The following is a 22747-nucleotide window of genomic DNA, read 5'->3' on the forward strand; positions in this document are numbered from 1 at the left end:
AGGGCATTTTTTTGTTGGAAGCTTTTTTATTGTTTCTTTAATCTCAGTGCATGAAATTGGTCTGTTCAGGAGCTCTATTTCTTCTTGGCTGAGTCTAGGGAGAGGGTGTAATTCCAAATATTGATCCATTTCCTTCACATTGTCAAATTTCTGGGCATGGAATTTCTGGTAGTATTCAAAGATGATCTTTTGTTATCTGTGGCATCAGTTGTTATTTCCCCTTTATCATTTCTGATTGAAGTTACTAGAGATTTTACTTGTCTATTTCTAGTTAGTCTGGCCAAAGGTTTATTTATTTTATTTATTTTTTAAAAAAACCAACTCCTTGTTTCATTAATTTTCTGAATGATTCTTTTGCTTTCAATTTCATTGATCTCTGATTTAATTTTGGAGATTTCTTTTCTTCTACTGGGTTTAAGCTTAGATTGTTCTTTTCTTTCCAATTCCATAAGATGACTTCTGAGTTTGTTGATGTGCTCTCTTTCTGTTTCTCAAATGTAGGTGTCTAAAATGATAAATTTTCCTCTCAGAATTGTTTTTGCAGTATCCCACAGGTTTGGTAGCATGTGTCATCATTGTTGTTATGCTCAAGGTAGTTAATGATTTCCTCTTTTATTTCTTCCTGTACTCAATTGTCATTCAACAGAAGATTGTTTAATTTCCATGCCTTTGTGTGTGGTTGAACGTTTTTGTTAGAGTTGAGTTCCACCTTTAGTGCCTTGTGGTCTGAGAAGATACAAGGCAAAATTTCAATTCTTTTGATTCTGTTGAGTTTTGTTTTGTGGCCTAGGATATGAACAATTTTGGAGAATGTTCCATGGGGCGATGAGAAGAATGTATATTCTTTATCTTTGAGATGGAGGGTTCTATATGCATCTATTAAGCACAGTTGTTCTAGGGTCTCATTTAAGTCCCTTATATCTTTGTTTAATTTCTGTTTAGATGATCTGTCCAGCTCTGTAAGAGGAGTGTTAAAGTCCCCGTGTTATTATGGTATTATAGGATATCTTATTGCTCAGACTTTACTCAGTAAGTCTGAGTAAAGTCTGAGCAATAAGATCTGGGAGCATTTAAATTGGGTGCATAAATATTTAGAATTGAAACGTCTTCTTGTTGTATTTTTCCCTTGACCAATATAAAGTGAACATCTTGTCTTTTTTGACTTTAGTTGCTTTAAATCCACATGTATCTGAAAATAAGATTGCAATTCTTCTTTTCTTCTGAGTTCCGTTTGCCTGAAAAATTGTCTTCCAACCCTTAACTCTGAGTCTTAATTTGTCTTTTGAAGCTAGGTGTGTGTTTCCTGCAGATAGTAAATGGATGGCTTGCGTTTTTTAATCCAGTCAGCCAACCTATGCCTCTTCAGTGGGGAATTCCAGCCATTAACATTTATTGAGATAATTCATAAGTAGTGTTCAATTCATCTTATTTTGTGAGAGTCCATTGCTTAGTTTTATTTTTTGTATCAGTGTGGAAGTTAGGTTCTGTCCTTTAATTGCTGAGTTCTTACTTTGCTGTCAATCCATTGTAATGGTCGGTATGTAGAACAGATTGAAGTATTTTCTGTAGAGCTGGTCTTGTTGTGGTGAATTTCCTTGTTGTGGTGATTTCTCCATCAATTTTAAAGCTTAACTTAGCAGGATATAGAATTCTGGGCTAGAAATTGTTCTGTTTAAGTAGATTAAAGGTAGACGGCCATTGTCTTCTTGCTTGAAAAGTTTCATTTGAGAAGTCTGCAGTCACCCTTGATGGATTTGCCCCTGTAGGTCAACTGGTGCTTACTCCTGGCAGCTTGAAGAATCTTTTCTTTTGTCTTGACTTTGGACGGGTTCATCACAATGTGTCTTGGAGAAGCTCGGTTAGAAATGAGGCAGACCTGGGGTCTGATATCCCTCTGAAAGGAGTATGTCAGAATCTTTGGTGATATTTGGGAAATTTTCATTTATAATATTCTCTAGTATGGCTTCCATTCCCCTGGGGCATTCTTCTGGGGCATTCCCCTGGGGCATTCTTCCCCTTCTGGGATACCTATAACTCGCATGTTTGAATGCTTCATAAAGTCCCATAATTCTGTCAGTGAACATTCTGCTTTCTCTCTCTTCTTTTCTGCCTCTTTAACTATCTGAGTTATCTGAAGAGCTTTGTCCTCTACCTCCGAAATTCTTTCTTCTGCATGGTCTAATATGTTGTTGATACTTTCTATTGCATCTTTAAGTTCCCTAATTGACTGCTTCAGTTCCCTCAGCTCTGTTATATCCTTTCTATATTCTTTATATCATTCATCTCTTATTTGATTCTGTTTTTGGATTTCCTTTTGGTTATTTTCCAATTTATCAGCAGTTGCCTTCATTGTTTTCATCATTTCCTTCATTGTTTTCATCATCTGTATTCTAAATTCCCTTTCTGTCATTTCTAACATTTCTTTATAGGTGGAATCCTCTTCAGTAGCTACCTCATGGTCCCTTAGGGTAGGGGGTTGCTCTGGACTTGTTTTTCATGTTGGCAGGATTTTTCTGTTGATTCTTCCTCATGAGTGTTTTCTTTATCTGTTTCCTTGCCCTAATTTTCCTTTCAATTCCTTTTGCTCTTTAAGTTGCCATGCCTCTGGACCAGGGTTTCGATGAGTCCTTTTGGTACAGGATCAGAAGGATGAGAAGGTTGAAGAGCAAGAAGGGAAAAAAGAATGAAAAAAAAAGAGGGGGTGGCACCTGTGGCTCAAAGGAGTAGGACACCCGCCCCATATACCAGAGGTGGTGGGTTCATACCTGGCCCTGGCCAAAAACTGCAAAAAAAAAAAAAAAGAAAGAAAGAAAATAAAAGAAAAGAAAAAAGAGAAAGGTGAGGGGGTGGGTAAAAAGGAATATTGAAAAAAAGAAGAGGGCACAGAAAGAGGGAGACAAAGCAATATAGGAGTACAGTAGGGTACTTTGACCCAACCTCTGGGGGTGCTTGAGGTTGGTGGCTCCCTTGAGGTCAGCAGCTCTTTGCTAGCCTGTTCGGACACAGTACCCCACCTCCACCAAATAGAGAGGAAAGACAAAAATGCTATACATCAAACAAAAGCAAGCAAACAGAAAACTTTACAGGATAAAATTGGGGGAAAAACAAATAATAGGGGTAGAAACACTAGCAAAAATGAAGTTCTAATTATTGAAAAAGGCAACAATGGGAAATTATATTTAAACTAGAAAAATGAAGAAAAGAAAAAAGAAAAGAAAAATCTATAGGGGAAATGTTGAAATTTAAAAAACAAAACAACAATAACAACAAAAACAAAACAAAAAAAAAGCAGTATATATATCTTGCTGAATATTGTCTGGGCAACAGGTGATCTTCTGGGGTATGAGTGCTAATACGCCTATAGGAGATGGAGACTGAAGGCCTCTGCTGATTTGTCAAACTCCACAGGGTGGAGAACCTAAATCTCTCCTCAGCCCTCTTAGAGGGCACTTTAAACTGCTAAACTTGGCTAAGCAAAAGTTTTCCCAGGAAAGTGCTTGTCATTAGGATCATTCCTGAAGTGGCTATCCACTTGCCCAGCATGCCAAAACCGGTCTCACTCTGCCCCGGAGTGCCAAGGCTGTAAGGTGTCTCAGTCCCCACGGCTAGGCTGCTCAGTCACTAGATTACTCGCTCCCGCTGGATCCTTGCTCTGCGACCCTAAGGGCGGAGCTTGCCAAGGCACTTCTCCCACAATGGCTCCAGTGGGCCAAACACTATTAGCTCCGTCTGGCTCAGCAGCTCAGTCTGGGGCCCTAGACAATGCTTAAAGTCCTCCACACTCTTGCCCAAGTTCTCCCAAGGCAGTTCATCTGAGTGCTAAGTCCAAAAAACCAAAGCAGCTTACCAGTAAGGCCTTTCCAGTTTGTACTTACAGCTGCTGGCAAGATTAGACCAAACGAACACACTCAAGAACTTGCCAGTTTTCCACTGCTTTTGTCCTCCTTATGGGGTCCCAAGTCTCTTGCTGACTCCCTGTGTCTTCAAAGGGATGTTTATGGGCAGATCCCACCAGCCAGAGATGCCTAGTATTTTATCTCCCCAGTCTCACCATGCCCAATTGCAAGGAAGCTGTTACTCTATCATCACCATTTTAAAGACCAATTTCATAGAGGTCAGATTTCAAACCAGTTGGTCTCATTCTAGAGGTTACATTTAACCACATAAATAGTCTACCTCTGCTGTTTTAGTAATCTGTGTCCTATGGTGTCTCACACATAATAGATGCTCAGTATTTGCCCAGCATGTCCTTTATTAAAGGCTGAGAATGTCTGGCCCAGGAGCCTGAGAGACTTTTCCAAGTCATACAATTATTGAGTTTTAGAACCACAATTTGAACACAAAACACTCAGGCTCTAACATCTGCCTTTTAACCATGACGCTGGGTGGAACTGTAATCCTTTTTTATCTTCCTCTTCAAATCAAATGATGCTTTGCATTAATAGCTAGGCACAACCCATGTCTTTAAACATCAAAGCTTTCTTTCAGGAGTCACCAGGACATTCTGGTGGAGACATGGTGCAACCCAAAGGTGCGACAACACAGGAGAGGGGGCAAGAGGTCGAGGCCAGGGATTGACATTGAGGCCACACCAATGGGCTGCTGCTGGAATTTTTTATTGGGATTGTGATAAATTAATAGATAAATATAGGAAAAATTAATAACTGTCTCCAGTTTCTGTTATGTTCCTTAATAGTATTTTAAAGTTTTTACCTATAGGTCCTATTAGAAACCATGTTACATTTTCTCTGGGCATTTTACAATGTTTTTTTCTTCTATCACATTTTCTGACTAAGAATTATATCCAAGAAAAGTAATAATTTATGTATCCATTTTATAAATGAATACTTCATATTTTATTTATATTAGTTACATATCTGAATTTAATGTACTATTTTATACACATTTTAATTATATAAAATTCTATTCTATGGATATGCCATAATTTATTCAACTATTCTCTTACCAATGAGTCTTCACCTGTTCCTAATTTTTTTATATTATAAAAAATGCTGCAGTGAATATCCTTGTACACATTTCCTAGCACACTAATGCTTTTATTTCTATACGATAGACCCAAAGGTACAAGCTATGTGCATTTGTAATCTCAGCAGTTTGGGAAGCCAAGGCAAGAAGATTGCTTGAGGCCAAGAGTTAAAGACCAGCCTGGGCAATAACCCTGTATCTACCAAAAAATAGAAAAATTAGCTGAGCATGGTGGCATGTGCCTATAGTCCTAACAACTTGGGAGGCTGAGGCAGGAAGATTGCTTGAGTTCAAGAGTTTTAGGCTGCAGTGAGCTATGACTGTGCCACTCCAGTCCAGGCAACAGAAACAACCCCTGGATCTTAAATATATACATACACACACACACACAGAGGATGCCAAAAAAAGTGTGCACATTTCAAGAAAGGAAAAACTGTATTAAGATTGTAATACTCAACATATATCAATAAGAAAAGATGAATACAAGTCACATAGAGCACCTCTTATAATTGCCAAAGTAAAACATGACTTTAGTATCACAAATTTAATCCAATTTTTTCCTTTCTTAAAAATTTTTGGTACCCTCTGTATTTTCCTGTTATGTTGAACAATATTCATTTGTTACCATTTTACTTAGAGTTTTAGTGGAAATGAATATAAGATTTTTATGAGAAGATACTATTGACTTTCTTTCTGGATCTATTAATATATTAATTAATATTAATACATTTCCTAATACTGAATTATCCAAGAATTTCTAAAATTGAATGTTACTCCATTTGTCATGGTATATTATATCTTTTATGTCATGGTATATTGTATCTTTTAAATCCTGCTGGATCATTTTGTTAATGTTTTATTGGAGATTTTCACATGAATATTTATAATTGAGGTTGGTTTGTAGTTGTTCCCTTTTATGTTTCTTTGTAAGAATTTGGCATAAGTAAAAAGAAATGAGATTTCCTTCCTTTTTTAAATTCTGTCATTCAGTTTGAATACCATCAGAATTATACTGAAGAATTTACTTATAAATTATATTGCTTAGGCAGGTTTTGAACTCCTGGCCTCAAGTGGTCCTTCCATCTCAGCCTACCAAAATGTTAGGATTACAGGTTACAGGACAGGTTTCAGCCACTGTGCCAGACCTTCCTTTCCTTTTTTTTTTTGGAGACAAAGCCTCAAGCTGTCGCCATGGGTAGAGTGCCGTGGTGGCAACACAGCTGGGTATAGTGCCATGGCATCACAGCTCACAACAACCTCCAACTCCTAGACTCAAGCAATTCTCCTGCCTCTGCCTCCCAAGTAGTTGGGACTACAGGTGCCTGCCACAACACACAACTATTTTTTGGTTGCAGCCGTCATTGTTGTTTGGCAGGCCCAGACTGGATTCGAACCCGTCAGCTCAGGTGTATGTGGCTGGTGCCTTAGCAGCTTGAGCCACAGGCGCGGAGCCTTTCCTTTCCTTTTTAAATGAATATTTCCAGTCCATTTCTCACACAGATTAATGTGATATATATTATGATTGAAAATATTTTTTATTTTTTTGAGGCAAAGTCTCACTCTGTTGTCCTCGGTAGAGTGCTGTGGTGTCACAGCTCACAGTAACCTCAAACTCTTGGGCTTAAGCAATTCTTTTGCCTCAGCCTCTGAAGTAACTGGGACTATAGGTGCCCGCCACAATGCCCGGCTATTTTCTGTTGCAGCTGTCATTGTTGTTTAGCTGGCCTGGACTGGGTTCAAACCTGCCAGCCTTGATGTATGTGGCTGGCGCCGTAACAACTGTGCTTGGAGCACTGAGACAGTTTGGTGATATTTTGTCTAATGTATTTGTGAGGTACATGCTAAGTTCCTATGACAAAGAAATGGATTAAAAAAATGCAGTGGCCTAAATAAGACAGAATTTTCTTTCTCTCTCCCTTAACAGTGCTGGGTAGTCTAGGCTAGGTAGGACACTTTTAGGTTTTCCAGGAATGAAGTTCCTCCCTCACTTGTTGCTTACCCATTCCTTAAACTTAAAATATTGCCCTCTGCTGAATGGCTAAAGAGAGTTCACTTAGCACTCTACATTTCAACCTGCAGGAAATGGGAAAAAGAAAAAGGGTGAACATTTCATTATTTTGCTGCATAGCAAGGCACCCAAACCGTGGTGGCTTAAAATAATAATAATTTATTCACTCACAATTCTGTGTTTAGGCAATTTGGGCTGGTCTCACATGGGCTCATGCTTTGGCCTATAATAAACTAGAGGTAGGCTGAGTGCTAACTGGTTGCAGAAGGCCTCACTCACACATCTGATGCTTGGCTTGGGTGATTAGGGAAACTTGTGTCATGTGTCTCTGGCACCTAGCAGGCTAGCCTGAGCTTTGTCACAGAGTAGCTGGGTTCCAAAAGAGGGCAAAACTCAATGCATAAGCACTTTTCAAGACTCTGATTGTACCATATTTCCTAAATCCCATTAGCTAAACCAAGATTCAACAGGCTGAGTGTCAAAGCCACATTGCAAAGTTGTATGTACACAAAAATAGGAGGACTTTGTGGAAGTTTGTTTTGGCAATCTGCTACAAATTACCAGATCTATAGTAGCACATACTACTTCCCTTTATCTGCCATTGACAAAAACTTAGCGACATAGGAACACCTCATCAACAAAGGCTAACTAGGTAGACAAGTTCTTGTTAAAGTCCAGTGTAGGTGAGCAGGACGGTTCAAAAGGGAGACCTGGGACAAGCAAGCATAGTGGCTCACACCTGTAATCCCAATACTGGGAGAGTGAGGCGGGTGGATCACTTGAGCTCAGGAGTTCGAGACCAGCCCGAGCAAGAGGGAGACCCTGTTTCTACTAAAAATAGAAAAACTAGCTGGTGTCATGGCAGGCACCTGTAGTTCCAGCTACTTGGGAGGCTGAGGGAAGAGAATCACTTGCGCCCAAGAGTTGGAAGTTGCTGTCAGCTATGATGACACAGCACTCTACCGAGGGCAACAGAGTGAGACTCTTTCTCCAAAAAAAAAGAGAGAGAGACTTCGGGGAAAATGGACACTGGGGGGGAAACAGCAGTCTATCCCATAGACAATGATTTCATAAACTATTTCTTCAATTTTTTTTTTTTTTTTTTTGAGACAGTCTCATTCACTCACCCTGGGTAGAATGCCATGGTATCATAGCTCTCGGCAACTTGAAACTCTTAGGCTTGAGCAATCCTTTTGCTTCCGTCTCCTGAATAGCTGGGACTACAGGTGACCACCACAACTCCCAGCTAGTTTTTCTATTTTTAGTAGGCACGGGGTCTCACTCTTGCTCAGGCTGATCTGGAACTCCTGAGCTCAAGCAATCCATCTGTCTTGGCCTCCCAGAGTGCTAGGATTATAGGAGTGAACTACCATACCCAGTCTTTTCTTTATTAAAAGCAAAGAATAAGAAACCACATAATTTAAGAAAGGATTTTTGGGGGTGGCGCCTATGGCTCAAAGGAGTAGGGTGCCGGCCCCATATGCGGGAGGTGGCAGGTTCAAACCCCAGCCCTGGCCAAAGAAAACTGCAAAAAAAAAAAAGAAAGGATTTTTTACCTTCAATTAGGAGCACATTTCAAATCGTCCCTCTAGTTCCCAGCCAGTAAAGGTCAACCCAGCCAGCGGATATAGGAAAGGAGAAGCAGTGGGAGGGCTCAACCACAGGCCCCTACTCATGCAAATCACCTTTAGGAAGGGATACAAATTAAATTTGAGGATCTGGTAATTAATTCACTTAATTAATTAATGTGCTCACATACCTCTGAGAAAGTTTTTAATACCTCCAGGGTTATGCACATTTCAGTTTTAAGGCAGTTGCTTTAGAATATTTTAATTCTGATATCCTTCTCACTTATGTTATTCTTTAGTATTTTAATTCTGTTCTTTGTACTAACTCCACAAATAGATATATTTTTTAGTTTGGCCCCCAATTATAGTTTGCTTAGGCTTTTTCTTAAAATTGTTATAGTAAAAACACATTCTTATAAATATAGTATATAAATTCTCAATCCCATTCCCAAGATAAACACTCTACATTTTGACATGTTTCCTTCCAGATATGTATGGGAGGAGATATGCATACCTGTCTGTAGATAGACAGGGTTACATACACACACACACACACACACATATATTCTGTATTAAGTTTGCTTAAAGTTTTAATAAAATAAGACAGAATAAAGCTGCATATTAAAAAAATAATATACTATGACCAAATGATTTTTAGTTTCCTTAGGGTCACAAGGACATTATTAGTTTTAAGAAACCTATTTAAATAGATCACTATACTAAAATATCTATAAAGAAAAAGCAGCCTGGTACAGTGGCTCATGTCTGTAATCTCAGAATATTGAGAGGCTGAGGTGGTAGGGTCATTTGAGGACAGGAGTTTGAGACCAGCCTTGGCAACATAGTGAGACATTGTTTCTACAAAAAAAAAAAGAAAGAAAGAAAGAAAAGAAAAATAAACTGAGTGTGGTGTCATGTACCTACAGTCCCAGCTACTTGGGAAGCTGAGGCAGAAGGATCACTTGAGCTCAGGAGTTTGAGGCTGCAGTGAGGTATGGTGATGCCACAGCACTCCAGCTTGGGTGACAGAGAAAGACCCTGTGTCTAAAAAACAGAACAACCATATGGTCATTTTGTAGTTGATGTTTAAAGGCTGTTAATAAAACACTGAACATCTATTCTTGACTTTCTTTTAACTTTTTTTTTTTTTTTGGCCGGGGCTGGGTGTGAACCTGCCACCTCCAGCATGTGGGGCTGGCGCCCTACTCCTTTGAGCCACAGGTGCCACCCTGACTTTCTTTAAACTCTTAATAAAATAGAACTAAATATAAATTTCTTAACATAATAAAATATATCCCATTCCCAAAGCTAGCATAATGCTTAATAAAAAATCAATTGAATTAAACTCAGGAAAAAAGACAGATGCATTTTTACTATTATTATTAAATATTTTTCCAGAGATATTAACCAATGCAATTAGAAGAAAGAAATCAGAGATATTAAAAAGGGAGTAGCAGTGTATCTTACAAGGGTATATGTGAAACTTGGTAAATGTGGAATGTAAGTGTCTTGGCACAGTAACTGAGAGAATGCCAGGAAGGCTATGTTAACCAGTGTGATGAAAGTGTGTCAAACAGTCTGTGAAGCTAGTGAATGATGCCCCATGATCATATCAATGTACACAGCTATGATTTAATAAAAAATAAAAATAAGTAAATAAAAAAAAAGGGAGTAATTACATGCCTGTAATCCTAGCACTCTGGGAGGCTGAGGTGGGTGGATTGCTTGAGCTCACGAGTTTGAGACCAGACTGAGCAAAAGCAAGAGAAAAACTGAGGCAAGAGGATCACTTGAGCTCAAGCTGGAGGTTGCTGTGAGCTATGACAACATAGCACTCTATTCAGGGCAACAGCTTGAGACTCTGTCTCAAAAAAATAAATAAAAGGAGTAATTATTATTATTTACAAATAATATATGACTGAAAATCTAAGAAAATCTATTATGAACAGAGAAAGAATTAAGGGAAGGTAGCTGGGTATGAAATTAGTATCTAGTAATCAGTTGCTTTTACATATGAAAAACGATGAGTTAAAAGGTATAATGAATGATATATACAAAGAAAAAAGAGTTAAGAGATACAATGGGGGAAAGTGACATTTTCAATAGTGACAAAGAAGATAAATTACTCAGAAATAAGCTTAAGAAAAAATGGACAAGGCCTTTATGAAAAAACTCCCAACCATATCTAAGAGAAATACACACACACACACACAGACACAAGACTGAAAAAGTAAAAAGTAATGTAATGTTCTTGGATCAGAAGAATCAATGTCACAAAAATTTCAGTTCTCCCTAAATTAAAATATAAATCGAACATACACCAATTTAAAAAATACCAATAGGGGCTGGGCATGGTGGCTAATACCTGTAATCGTGACACTCTGGGAGGCTAAGGCAGGTGGACTGCTTATGCTCAGAAGTTCAGAGACCAGCCTGAGCAAGAGCAAGACCCTGTCCCTACTAAAAACGGAAAAACTAGCTGGGCATTGTGGTGGGTGCCTATAGTCCCAGCTACTCAGGAGGCTGAGCCAAGAGGATCATTTGAGCCCAAGAATTTGAGGTTTTTGTGAGCTATGATGCCACAGCACTCTTTCCAAAGCAACAGAGTGAGATTGTCTCTAATTAATTAATTTAATAGAAAATACCAATAGGACTTTTCCTTGGTGGTGGGTGGTGGGAAACTAAACAAGCTGATTATTAAAATCAGATAGAAAAGTAAATTTATATAAAAATTCTTTTTTCACTTTTGAATTTTGAACCCTGTAAATGTAATTACCTATTTGAAGTTATAAACTTCACAAGAGGGAGACCCTGTCTCCACTAAAAATAGAAAAATTAGCCAGGCATTGTGGCCGGCACCTCTAGTCCCAGCTACTTGGGAGACTGAAACAAGAGGAGATTGCTTGCACCCGAGGTTGAGGTTGCTGTAAGCTATGATGCCATGGTACTCTACCAGGGTGAGAGAGTGAGACTCTGTCTCAAAAAAAAAAAACAAAAATGCTTAAATATGTTTTAAAAACATATACACACATAGAGTGGAGTTTTTTAAAATAAAATGTTCTCAGGGCAGCGCCTGTGGCTCAGTGGGGGTGCGGGGGCACTAGCCCCATATACCAAGGGTGGTGGGTTCAAACCCGGCCATGGCCAAACGCAACAAGGGAACAGCCGGGCGTTGTGGCAGGCGCCTGTAGTCCCAGCTGCTCAGAAGGCTGAGGCAAGAGAATAGCCTAGGCCCAGGAATTGGAGGTCGCTGTGAGCTGTGTGACGCCACGGCACTCTACCGAGGGCAATAGAGTGAGACTCTGTCTCCACAAAAAATAATAATAATAAAATAAAATAAAATGTTCTCATACACATAAATCTGCAATTTGTCTTTTTTGGCATAAAGATATATTATGGGTGGCAGTGCCTGTGGCTCAAAGGGGTAGGGTGCCAGCCCCATATGCCGGAGGTTGGGGGTTCAAACCCAGCCCCAGCCAAAAACTGCAAAAAAAAAAAAAAAAAAGATATATTATGGGCATTCTTTCAAGCCTATATTTACAAAACTATTTTATTCTTTTTAATAACATTTTTTTTATTGTATTAAGTGAAATTTCTGAAACCATTTCCCTATTGATAAAATTCAGGACTATTTTTTGTTTGTTTTTGTGCACCTAGACCTTTTGATATGGGGGTAATTCTTCTTAGCCAGGATCAGAAGATATAAATACAAAAGTAAAATAACAAAAATACTGGAAGAACATTATGGCCTCAGCCTGAGGGAAATGTTCTTAAACAATACTGGAAACCCAGACAACTTGAAAGAAAAGATAGGTTATATTTCATTATATACAAATATAAATTTTGTTTGGGGCAAAAAGTATCATAAACAAAGTTAAGAAACAAACAACAAAGTAGGAGAAAGTATTTTTTTTTAAATGGCAGATGGGTTAATATATCTACTATAGAGAAAGCTTCTAAAAGTTGATTTTTTAAAAGAAATGCAAACAATATAAACACACAATTCGTAGAAGTACTCATAACCAGTAAACAGATGAAAAGATCCTCAACCTCACTAGTCATAGAAATGGAAAAATAAACAATAAGATCTAATTTTTCATCTATCAGGTTGTAAAAAAATGTAAAATATAGATAATATCCATTGCTAACAGAATATGTACAATGAGAAAATGTACACTACCAAGCATTTTTAGTATGCATCTGAATCTCAACTCTTTTGGGAGAGTAACCTGTTTACCCTAGAAAAAATTTTAATGCTCATATTCTTTGACCAAGCAATCATTTAGGAAAAAATAACCTGAAAATATAATCTTTAGTTTGTTTCTCTTTCCCCCTTGGCTTCTCCCCAGTACACCTCTCTTGATTTAGTGTCTCACTGCTCAGCCAGCTGAACTATCATCACCAACACCTCCTCTACCTCCATTATATTCTAGCCAACCAAAGTTAGTGCCTGGGACAGGGGGATGGGCTTGGAGTCCTGGAAGCCTTTGTCTAGTGGGTTCCCTTGTGCTTTCAGGAGAGTGAAGCCAAAGACCAGCAGAGCCAACACTTGCTTCAAGTTCCTGGGCCTTCTAACAACGTGCAGGATGGTGATGGCACCTGGAAGAAACTACTGTGCCTTGGCTATCTTATTGGCATTTGTGGACATCCAACCTGGTGGTGAGGACAAACCCAAAAACAGAGACAGAGATCAGAGAGAAACTTGGGCTCATGGGGAGGGATGGATCCCATGATTTTTTTTTTTAGCATGGAAGAAAAGGACTCATTCTTCTTGACCTTAATGAAAGGGTAAAAACTATTATTGGTAGAACTAATACTATTGCAACTCCATCAGACATTCTGCCTCTGCTACGTGTTGTAAAGAGACTCAATCCAAGATTCCTTCAGGCTTTTATATAGGATGGCCATAAAGTTAAAAATTGCACACGAACTTTATGGCCACCTTGTATTATGAAATCCAGGTTTGAGGTATAGATACTAGAGTCTTCGTCAACTTTAGCAACAAGTTTAATCCTCTGTGTCAGTTTACTTATAAAATGGGAATAATCACACCTGTCTCTATGGCTATACCAAGAATTAAATACAGGGAAAGCACTTTATTTATTTATTTAAATTGAGACAGAATCTCACTGTCATCCTCTGTACAGTGCTTTGGCATCACAGCTCACAGCAACCTCTAACTCTTGGGCTCAAGTGACTCTCTTGCTTCAGCCTCCCTAGTAGATGGGACTACAGGTGCCCACCACAATGCCCAGCTATTTTTTGTTTGTTTGTTTTGCTTTGTTTAGCAGGCCTGGGCTGGTTCCAACCCACCAGCCCCCAAGCATGTGGGAGGCACCCTAACCACTGAGCTAGGGGCCCTCCCCCCCACCCCCCCACCAGGGAAAGCACTTTAATAGAGACCCTACAAAAGTCCCAATTGGAGGGTGGAAATATAATATAAACCATTTCTGAGTTGAATGGCTGAGATTTCACCTGTCACAGGGGTGGGGAACCTGCAGCCTTCTCATTTCAAGATTGTTCCTTTTTAAGCCCCAAAGGAGTCAAGAAAAGCTTCATCTTTCTCTGTTGCACTGCTTTTAATAAAAGAATTTGTTCTACAAAATTTGGATTCAGTCAAAAGGCTGCACTTAAGGACCTAGAAGGTCACAGGTTCCCCAACCCTATGTGGCAGCCTCTAGCCCATAATCTACTCTTCTGTGAGGGTGGCACTTAACATCTCTGGGGTAGCCTCCATCTCTGCTTCAACATTTTCTCGTGAGTGAATTTAGTTGATCATGTCTACCACAGGGAGTCTTACAAGGAAAAACACTTCCCAGGGGTTCAACTTGCTGAGGGAGTGAGGAAGGGGGTGGCAGCAGCATCATCTGTATGGTGAGTTTTTAGCAGGGGGCTGGATTTAACCAAGGCTGGGGTTTTGCAAAGAATCCTGATAGAAGTAGTAAAGCTAAGGGAGCTAAGGGTGGATATAAGGGAGTGTTTATAGCAGTGGACTACAAAATATAAGCTGCATAAGGAAGTGAAGTTGTGAGGAGAGCAAAAAACAGTGACAAAGTGGTAGTGTCCATGGATGGGAAAATTAAGTGGAAAGAGACACCCACTGGGCCAAGGTATTATCTTGGGCTAACCCAACTGTCTGTTTTCTCTTCTGTATCCAGGCTGTGGATTACTTGTGGAGAAAATTATAAAGACTACAGATTGCCACCATCAAAGAGTTGTGATCTTTGGATTTTAATGGTCCCTCAATAACTTGTCTGTTTCTCCAGTCCATTCTCTGATTCCACATGGTGGCCATTTTTAATCTTCTCTGGTGTCTCCATGACCTCTCTTATCTCTTATTTGGTAGAAAAAGTTTTACTCATCCCTCAAGTATCAACTCAAGTACTAAATTCTCTATGAAGTTTTTTTGATTCTTCCAGACAAACTCAGGAATCTTGCAATTATAGGAACTATAAATTTTAATTGTAATTTTTTGCCAATCTATCTTTATCTTAGGTTCTAAGCTCCTTGAGAGTGGGGCTCACATACTGCTTGGAAGAGTGGATACTTAAACATTTTTGTTAAATGAAAGAACAAATAAATAACTCTATGGACGAATGGAAGCTTTGAGCTTATATTTAGTCCCTTAACTCTCATATTCAAAAAGAATAAACTCTTGCCAAAAGAATTAGGTAATTTGCCTATAGTCACACAGCCAAAGGCACAATTGGTGTTTCTTGTCCACCAGTTATCACTGCTAGTTTGTACTCCAGTATCTCTAATAAAAGAGCAGGTATGATGAAATTTGAGGAAATCTACCTAACCTCCCATGGGTAATCCTTCCCTTCCCATTCCAGGATGCATAAATATCACCAGCTTAGTTTCCCAGGAAGGAAAGCAGCTAAAGTTAATCTGTACTGTGTGGAACAAGAAAGAAGAGGCTGAAGGGTTTGTAGTGTTTTTGTGCAAGGACAGGTATGGGGATTGTTCCCCTGAGACCAGCTTGAAACAGCTGAGACTTAAACGTGATGCTGGTGTTGATGAAAAGCCATCTGAGTTGGTGTTCACCATAAACCAAGCCACACCATTGGACAGTGGGACCTACCAGTGCTGTGCCCAAAGTCAGAAGCCAGATATCCACCTTCAGGGCCATTTTTTCTCCATTCTAGTCACAGGTAAGTCCCTAATGTTCATCCTAATGCAACCAGGCGGGATAGTAAGCAGGGTTGGCAGATACAAGATGTTTTGGGCCCTAGATCAGCAGTTCCCTCCTTGGGAAGAGCCCTTCATTACTCAGTCCTCTCCTATCAGTCCTACTGGCAGCACATATACAAAGTAATTTCATTTTGTCTTTAATTTAAAAGATCTTACTGGGGCTGTCATACCATTTTTAATGACAGGGAAGGAGTCACCCCAGAGGAGTGAAAAGAAATCTGTGCAATGCCCCTCACTGATCATTGCTAGTAAAAGCAAAGAGAGGTCTGGAATTTAGGCTCCCTGATTCCCAGTTCAGAGCTCTCCCAGAGATATGGCTATATTTCTAAATGCAAGCAGAGAAAGAGATAAGTTTGAGATAAAATGGATATTTATCTCAAGGAACATACAGTTGTAAGAAACAGAAACCCACACAAGCAACCACAGATCATAGGGAGAAAAGAAAACAAGTACAGAGGGCCTTCATGAGTTCCAGTTCCTGGAATTAGAAACCAAAAAGCTGACAGAACTCAAAACAGTTAATCCCCATCTCTGATGCTCTGCAGCAGTGAAGCCTGTCATCTCTGCATGCCTTCATTGTGTGCACGCTCCCGCTTCACTACTACTTGGCACAGCCTAAATGCAATCTGTCCAGCCCCAGCTTATATGACTTCCTCGAGTCACATAAAATATCCAGTCACCATCTGTGCTTCTGTATCTCCAGACAATACAGCAAATCTTCCAAATGTTGTGAAAAAAATTTCTATCTAAAATTCTACATCCTACCAAACTACAAATCAAATGTGAGGAAATAAAGACACGATCAGACATGCAATGACTCAAAAAATTTTGACTTCCATGTGATCTTTTTATATTTATTTATTTAGTTATTTTGAGACAGAGTCTCACTCTGTCGCCTTGGGTAGAGTGCCATGCCATCATCATAGCTCACAGCAACCTTGAACTCCTGGGCTCAAACGATCCTCCTGTCTCAGTTTTTTAACTTTTCATAGGGATAGCATCTCTCTCTTTCTCAGGCTGGTCTAGAACTCCTGAGCTCTAGCAATACACTTGCCTTGGCATCCTGGACTGTTACGATTACAGGCATGAGCCACCACGCCTGGCCCATGTGATCTTTTTAAAGAAGCTACCAGAGTATGTGCCTCAGTAAAATAAGAATATGAATCAGTAAAGTGGATAAAATGAGATCCAGGAAACAAGAAATCTAACGGGGGAAGGAAAGGAAGAAATTCTAGAATGAAAAAAGGGCAAAAAGCATTCAGAAAATTAACAAAACAAAAAGTTGTTTTTTTTGAAAAAATAAATAAAATCGATAAACCTTTGGCCAGATTAACTAGAAACAGAAAAGTAAAATCTCTAATTACCTCAATCAGAAATGATAAAGGGGAAATAACAACAGATGCCACAGAGATACAAGAGATTATCTCTGACTACTACTACAAGAAACTCTATGCCCAGAAATTTGACAATATGGAAGAAATGGATGAATACCTGGAATCACACCGTCTCCCTAGACTTAATCAAGAAGAAATAGATCTCTTGAATAGAACAATTTTAAGAATTGGGATCAAAGACACAATAAAAAAAAATAACTCTGAAGCCAGTAGATGAGCTAATACAAGGCAGGGAGGTTGGGGAATGAGCAAGTGGGAAGAGGGGAGGAGAGAGGGCGATAAGGGCTCACAGTGTCTGACACACCTCTTGGGGATGGGACACAATTATAAGAGGGACTTTATCTAACAAATGCAATCAGTGTAACCTAACTCTTTGTACCCTCAAAGAATCCCAAACAATAAAAAAAATAGTATTTTTTTTAAAAGAAGAAAAAAAGAAAAAGGAGCTAAAATGACAATCAGTTTAGAAGAAAACAAGGGAAAGAGGCTTTGGAAAGAAGATCTCTAAGGGAAGAGAGAAAATGGAATTTAGAGGTCATCTTTTTGAAGGCCCATGACAGATTAAAGGATTAAAGTTATGGATATGGATATGGAAAACTCTGCTAGTTAAAAAACAAAAAATAGCAATAGGGCCAGTACGATGGCTTACGCCTATAATCCTAACACTCTGGAAGGTCACAGTGGGTGGATTGCTTGAGCTCAGGAGTTTGAGACCAGCCTGAGCAAGAGCAAGACCTGGTCTCTACTGAAAATAGCAAAACTAGCTGGGTGTTATAGTGGGCGCCTGTAGTCCCAGCTACTCAAGAGGCTGAGGCAAGAGAATCGCTTGAGCCCAGGAGTTAGAGATTGCAGTGAGCTATGGTGCCACGCACTCTACCGAGGACCATCCAGTGAAACTATCTCAAAAAAAAAAAAGCAATAAAATAAAATCAAGTGATAATTATCTCTAGAAAAAAACCTAAATTTCATAAAACATAACATACAACTTGACTCTGCAAAAAATAATGTAGAGTCTGAATTAGGTAAACATGACTCATTTAAATAAAATTTGTGATATTATTTTTGGAAGGCTGCAGAGAAAAAGGGGTAGAAGTATAAGAGAACCATATTCTCATCTACTATAACAGAAACTCAAGAGATAATGTCTAAATGTCATCATTAGGAAGTGGCAATATGGGCATATTACGTAGGAATAAAGTAAAACCTCTCAAAGATTTGGCAGTGGTTGTCTCTAGGGAATAAGCCCAGGAGATCAAAGGGCATTGCTATTATTCTTCACAGAATTTTAACCATCTTACTTTTTAACTTTAAGAAAAATAAATATAAATAATATAAATGAATCATCCACTCCCAATAAAAAACTAGTCCAGAGTCTTTGAACACGTGTTTTCATCACCTCCTATGGTTGCTAGTTAATTCAAACTTTCTACTTTAGTTTGGTTCTGACCTGTTTTCCTTGCTTTCAGGTATCTTCCTGTCTCATCTAGCTACAGCATTCAGCACTTCAGTAACTTTCATCTCTTCTGGCTTCTCTGACTCCTTACTCCCCTGGTTCTCCTGCTTGTCTGGTATTCTTTTCTCTTCCTCTCTGCCTCTATTTCCTCCTCCTACCTCTCAAAACATGAGTATTCCCTAAGATTCACCTCACACCCTTCAACCTTTTCTTTCTGCTATCAGTATTAAGTTTTCATCTGCTCATGATTCAAAACTGCACCTCCTTGCAATTGACCAGCAAATCAACTTCTCTAGTTCTGACCTCTTTGCTGAGTTTCAACATCTCCACTGACAACAGGATTCTCTGCTTAAACTCAAAATCAAGCCTGTCCTCCCAAGACCTATTTCTGTCCATCATTCAGTTAAAACCTTGGTTCCTCTCTTTTTCTTTTCCCCTACCCAGTTAGTTCCTAAGTACAACTAGCTCTTTCCCATTTATTCCTTTCCTTCCCAAAGTGTTTTCCAGGTCTTCAGTACCTCACACTTTATATATTCCATTAGTCTCACTGGTGAGTCTTTGAGATCACCAAGTGTGCCTTATTCCTCTTTGTATCTCCCATACTTACCACAGGCCTGGCACCAAGCTGCTGCCTAATAAATGGTCAGTCAGCTCTAAATACTTTCTCTGCCTCCAATCCATTCTACATAATGCCACCAGACTTATCTCACTAAAATGGTAATTTATACAAACCACACCACCATTCAGAGTTTTAATGGCTCCTTACTGTAGGGTAAAGTCTAAACTACTTTATTGTGGCACTGAATTATTCATATAAATAATACAATGAACTCCTACTCTTTTATTTATTTATTTATTTTTAGACAAGAGTCTCACTTTATCACCCTCGATAGAGTGCCATAGCATCACAGCTCACAGCAACATCCAACTACTGGCTTTAGGCGATTCTCTTGCCTTAGCCTCCCGAGTAGCTGGGACTACAGGCGCCCATCACAACACCCGGCTATTTTTTGTTGCAGTTTAGCCAGGGCCGGGTTCAAACCTGCCACCTTCAGTATATGGGGCTGGCGCCCTACCCACTGAGCCACAGGTGCTGCCCTGAACTCCTACTCTTTATATAAATAATCTATTTCAGGGCAGCACCTATGGCTCAAAGGAGTAGGGCGCCGGCCCCATATGCCAAAGATGGCAGGTTCAAACTCAGCCCTGGCCAAAAACTGCAAAAATAATAATAATAATAATAATCTGTTTCAGTTAAACTGCACCAGCGGCTACTCCTCTTTCATTCATCTAACAAGTATTTATTGGGTATTCCAGTCACAGAGCCAGGCCTTATAGAGCAGAATGACATACACTAAGATAGATCCTTGCTCCTCACAACTTAGTATTTGTGTTCTTTAAATATACTCCATGTGTTTTTACTTGTGAAGGTTCTAAGAAAGACTAGCTTTCTCATCTTCTTAGCAACTTTTAAGTATTAAAGCCAGAACGTATGGATGGTCCCAAAATGTGAAAATTAGGTTCCTTTGGAAGGTGAAAATTATTAAGACCAGACAGGTAAGACAATATCAATAAATAATGCATACCATTTACTAAGTGATATTATGTAGATCATTCATTCACTTGCCATGGCCTTTTGAGTTCCTTCAAGGTCTATTTGTATCCTCAGTGTCTGACACTCAGTAGATTATTGCTGCTTAAGTACATCATCATCATCACCACCAGCAAATGTTAAAAATACTTATTTGGGCAATGAATTGTGCTGGGAGGTATCCTTTAAGACCATATAACAGATGCTCTGAGATGATGCAAAAGGAGGAATTAATGGTTTCTGAAACCTTCCTCTGATCCATGATTCTCTTTTGACCCAGAGTCAGGGAACTACACAGTGACAAGACTGAAACAAAGACAACACTCCAAGTTCAGCCATAGTGAAGGCACTGTGAGTTCAGGCTTCCTACAAGCAAAGGTCTGGGTGACACTGGTCTCCAGTCTGGTGACCCTTCAAGGTATGTCCAGAAGATGCTTAAGCACTCCAAGCAATGAGGGTGCTATTTATACCTCCTTATTTTCTAAGGAAAAGGTTGGATGAGAAGCCCAAAAGGAGAGAAAAATGCTCAAACCCTGAGTATCCACAGGAAAATTCAAACTAATATAAGAGTGAAATAGGCCCAAAGGTACTAAAGACCTCATATATCTAGAGCAGTGGTTCTCAACCTTCCTAATGCTGCGGACTTTTAATACAGTTCCTGTGGGTCACAACCCACAGGTTGAGAACTGCTGATCTAGAGGAAGACAGATGAATCATTTTTCACTGGGAAGGAGTTAAGACCTGTCAGAAAGGAAGCCATGTGCCGGCGTTGCCTGTGGCTCGGTGAGTAGGGCACCAGCCCAATATACCAAGGGTGGCCGATTCAAACCGGGCCCCGGCCAAAACCGCAACAAAAAATAGCCGGACACCTACAGGCACCTGTGCCCTCTGGAGGCACAGAGATCCAGGAAACTCCCTCATCCTTTCCTCATGTGTAAGCATGATAACTTGATTTATGTGAATCTTTCTGGACCTGTGGCAGGTGCCTGTAGTCCCAGCTACTCAGGAGGCTGAGGCAAGAGAATCACCTAAGCCCAAGACCTGGAGGTTGCTGTGAGCTGTGACCTTACAGCACTCTACGGAGGGTGACAAAGTGAGACTCTGTCTCTAAAAAAAAAAAAAAAGACAGAAAGAAAGAAGCCATGTGGGAGAGACAAGTTAACAGAACCTCCTCTACTCGTTACATGAACAGAGGGTTACGAATTAAGGCAACAGATCTTTGGCTACTATATGAAGAAGGCAAAAGACAGACTTGCTGGGTGGCGCCTATGGCTTAAAGGAGTGGGGCGCTGGCCCCATATGCCAGAGGTTATGGGTTCAAACCCAGCCCCAGCCAAAAACTGCAAAAAAAAGAGAGAAAAAGACAGACCTATAGAGCAAGGGGCTTTGCACAGTGCAGTTTCTCAGCAAAGGGTAATGGCCAGATTAAATAGCTGAGTCTTCTGAGCGCCATTATCAATATGGATCAGGGTTTTCCCTGTTACATAATAAAAAGATTGGAGCTTGCATTAATTTGCCATTATGCTTTGCACAGCAAGCAACTGATTCAGGCTTTGGCCTGTTGTTGGCATTCTTAATCCCATTTTATTTAGGCTTTCCTCAAATTAATAACTACTACTCTTTGAATGCCACCAGAGTACAGGCTCTACACATGCAGGGATTTTGTCTTGTTTATCCCAGAAAAAGACAGTAACAGACACACAGTAGGCTTCTTGATAAGTTTGTCAAAGAATCTGTATGATGGGTCAGATAGGCATAAAGAAGTTAAATGGTGCCCTTCACAGAAAGTAACACAGGTCCTTCTCACTCTAAAACCTTGTACTCTCAGTAATGACCTATATGAAAAGCACCTCTCTCTTACCTCCTTCATGACTCTCCCCATTCTGAAACTGACACCTCCCATTTCCAGAAACAGAACCCCACCAACCCTCCCTATTCCAGACCCTTAACTTGAAATTACCAAAAGAAAACATAGATCTCATCCGTGATCCTTGGCAAGAACCTGCCAAATGTTAGTAGCCTGTGCATTTTCAGGAAGAAGTGAGATCAAGCAGTCTTACTCTTTAGACTTAGTTTATTGAATCTAAATTCCTTTGTTTAGGCTACTGTTATCTGCAAAATAAATTTTGAACTTTTGAATCCAATTATTTGTTTTCTCCTATATTCAAGTAGCTTGGTTAACAAAAGAAAAAAATCAAAGGTAGATATTCACTTAAACAAAGAAATAACATATTATTCAAGAGCTTTCTTTTATCTTCCTTCCACCCACCAAGGGTTAGAAGAATTATGGAAGAGGCAGTGTCCAGTAGAATAAAAAGTACATGTTTCCTCAGGTCCAGAAAGATTCACATAAATCAAGTTATCACGCTTACACATGAGGAAAGGATGAGGGAGTTTCCTGGATCTCTGTGCCTCCATCAGCTCATGAAACTTATTTCAATGAAAATCCTGTCCTATCACTGTGCCAACAATTCAGCGCCATTATTTGGAAAATCTACCTTAAACTTTTTGAGAAGCGTTTAGTTTTTCTTTGATTGTCCCAGCAAGGAGAGA

The 22747-nt window shown here is 39.6% G+C and overlaps 1 protein-coding gene across 4 annotated transcripts in view; it reads left to right on the top strand.

Moving 5' to 3' along the window:
- CD160 (CD160 molecule) overlaps positions 1-22747 on the top strand; it is a 42694-nt gene that overhangs the window by 6935 nt on the left and 13012 nt on the right. Inside the window, exons 2-4 of one of the 4 annotated variants that reach the window (XM_053592170.1) lie at positions 13079-13221; positions 15399-15716; positions 20475-21459. In XM_053592170.1, coding sequence (XP_053448145.1) covers positions 13149-13221; positions 15399-15716; positions 20475-20695 — 612 coding nt within the window. In that variant the 5' untranslated portion in view covers positions 13079-13148 and the 3' untranslated portion in view covers positions 20696-21459. Of the gene's footprint in view, positions 1-11705; positions 13222-15398; positions 15717-20474; positions 21460-22747 lie in introns of those variants that run through there. The other 3 variants (XM_053592168.1, XM_053592169.1, XM_053592171.1) reach the window with 3 other exon arrangements.

This window comes from Nycticebus coucang, chromosome 5, assembly GCF_027406575.1.
Source record: "Nycticebus coucang isolate mNycCou1 chromosome 5, mNycCou1.pri, whole genome shotgun sequence".
Taxonomy (NCBI): Eukaryota; Metazoa; Chordata; class Mammalia; order Primates; family Lorisidae; genus Nycticebus; species Nycticebus coucang.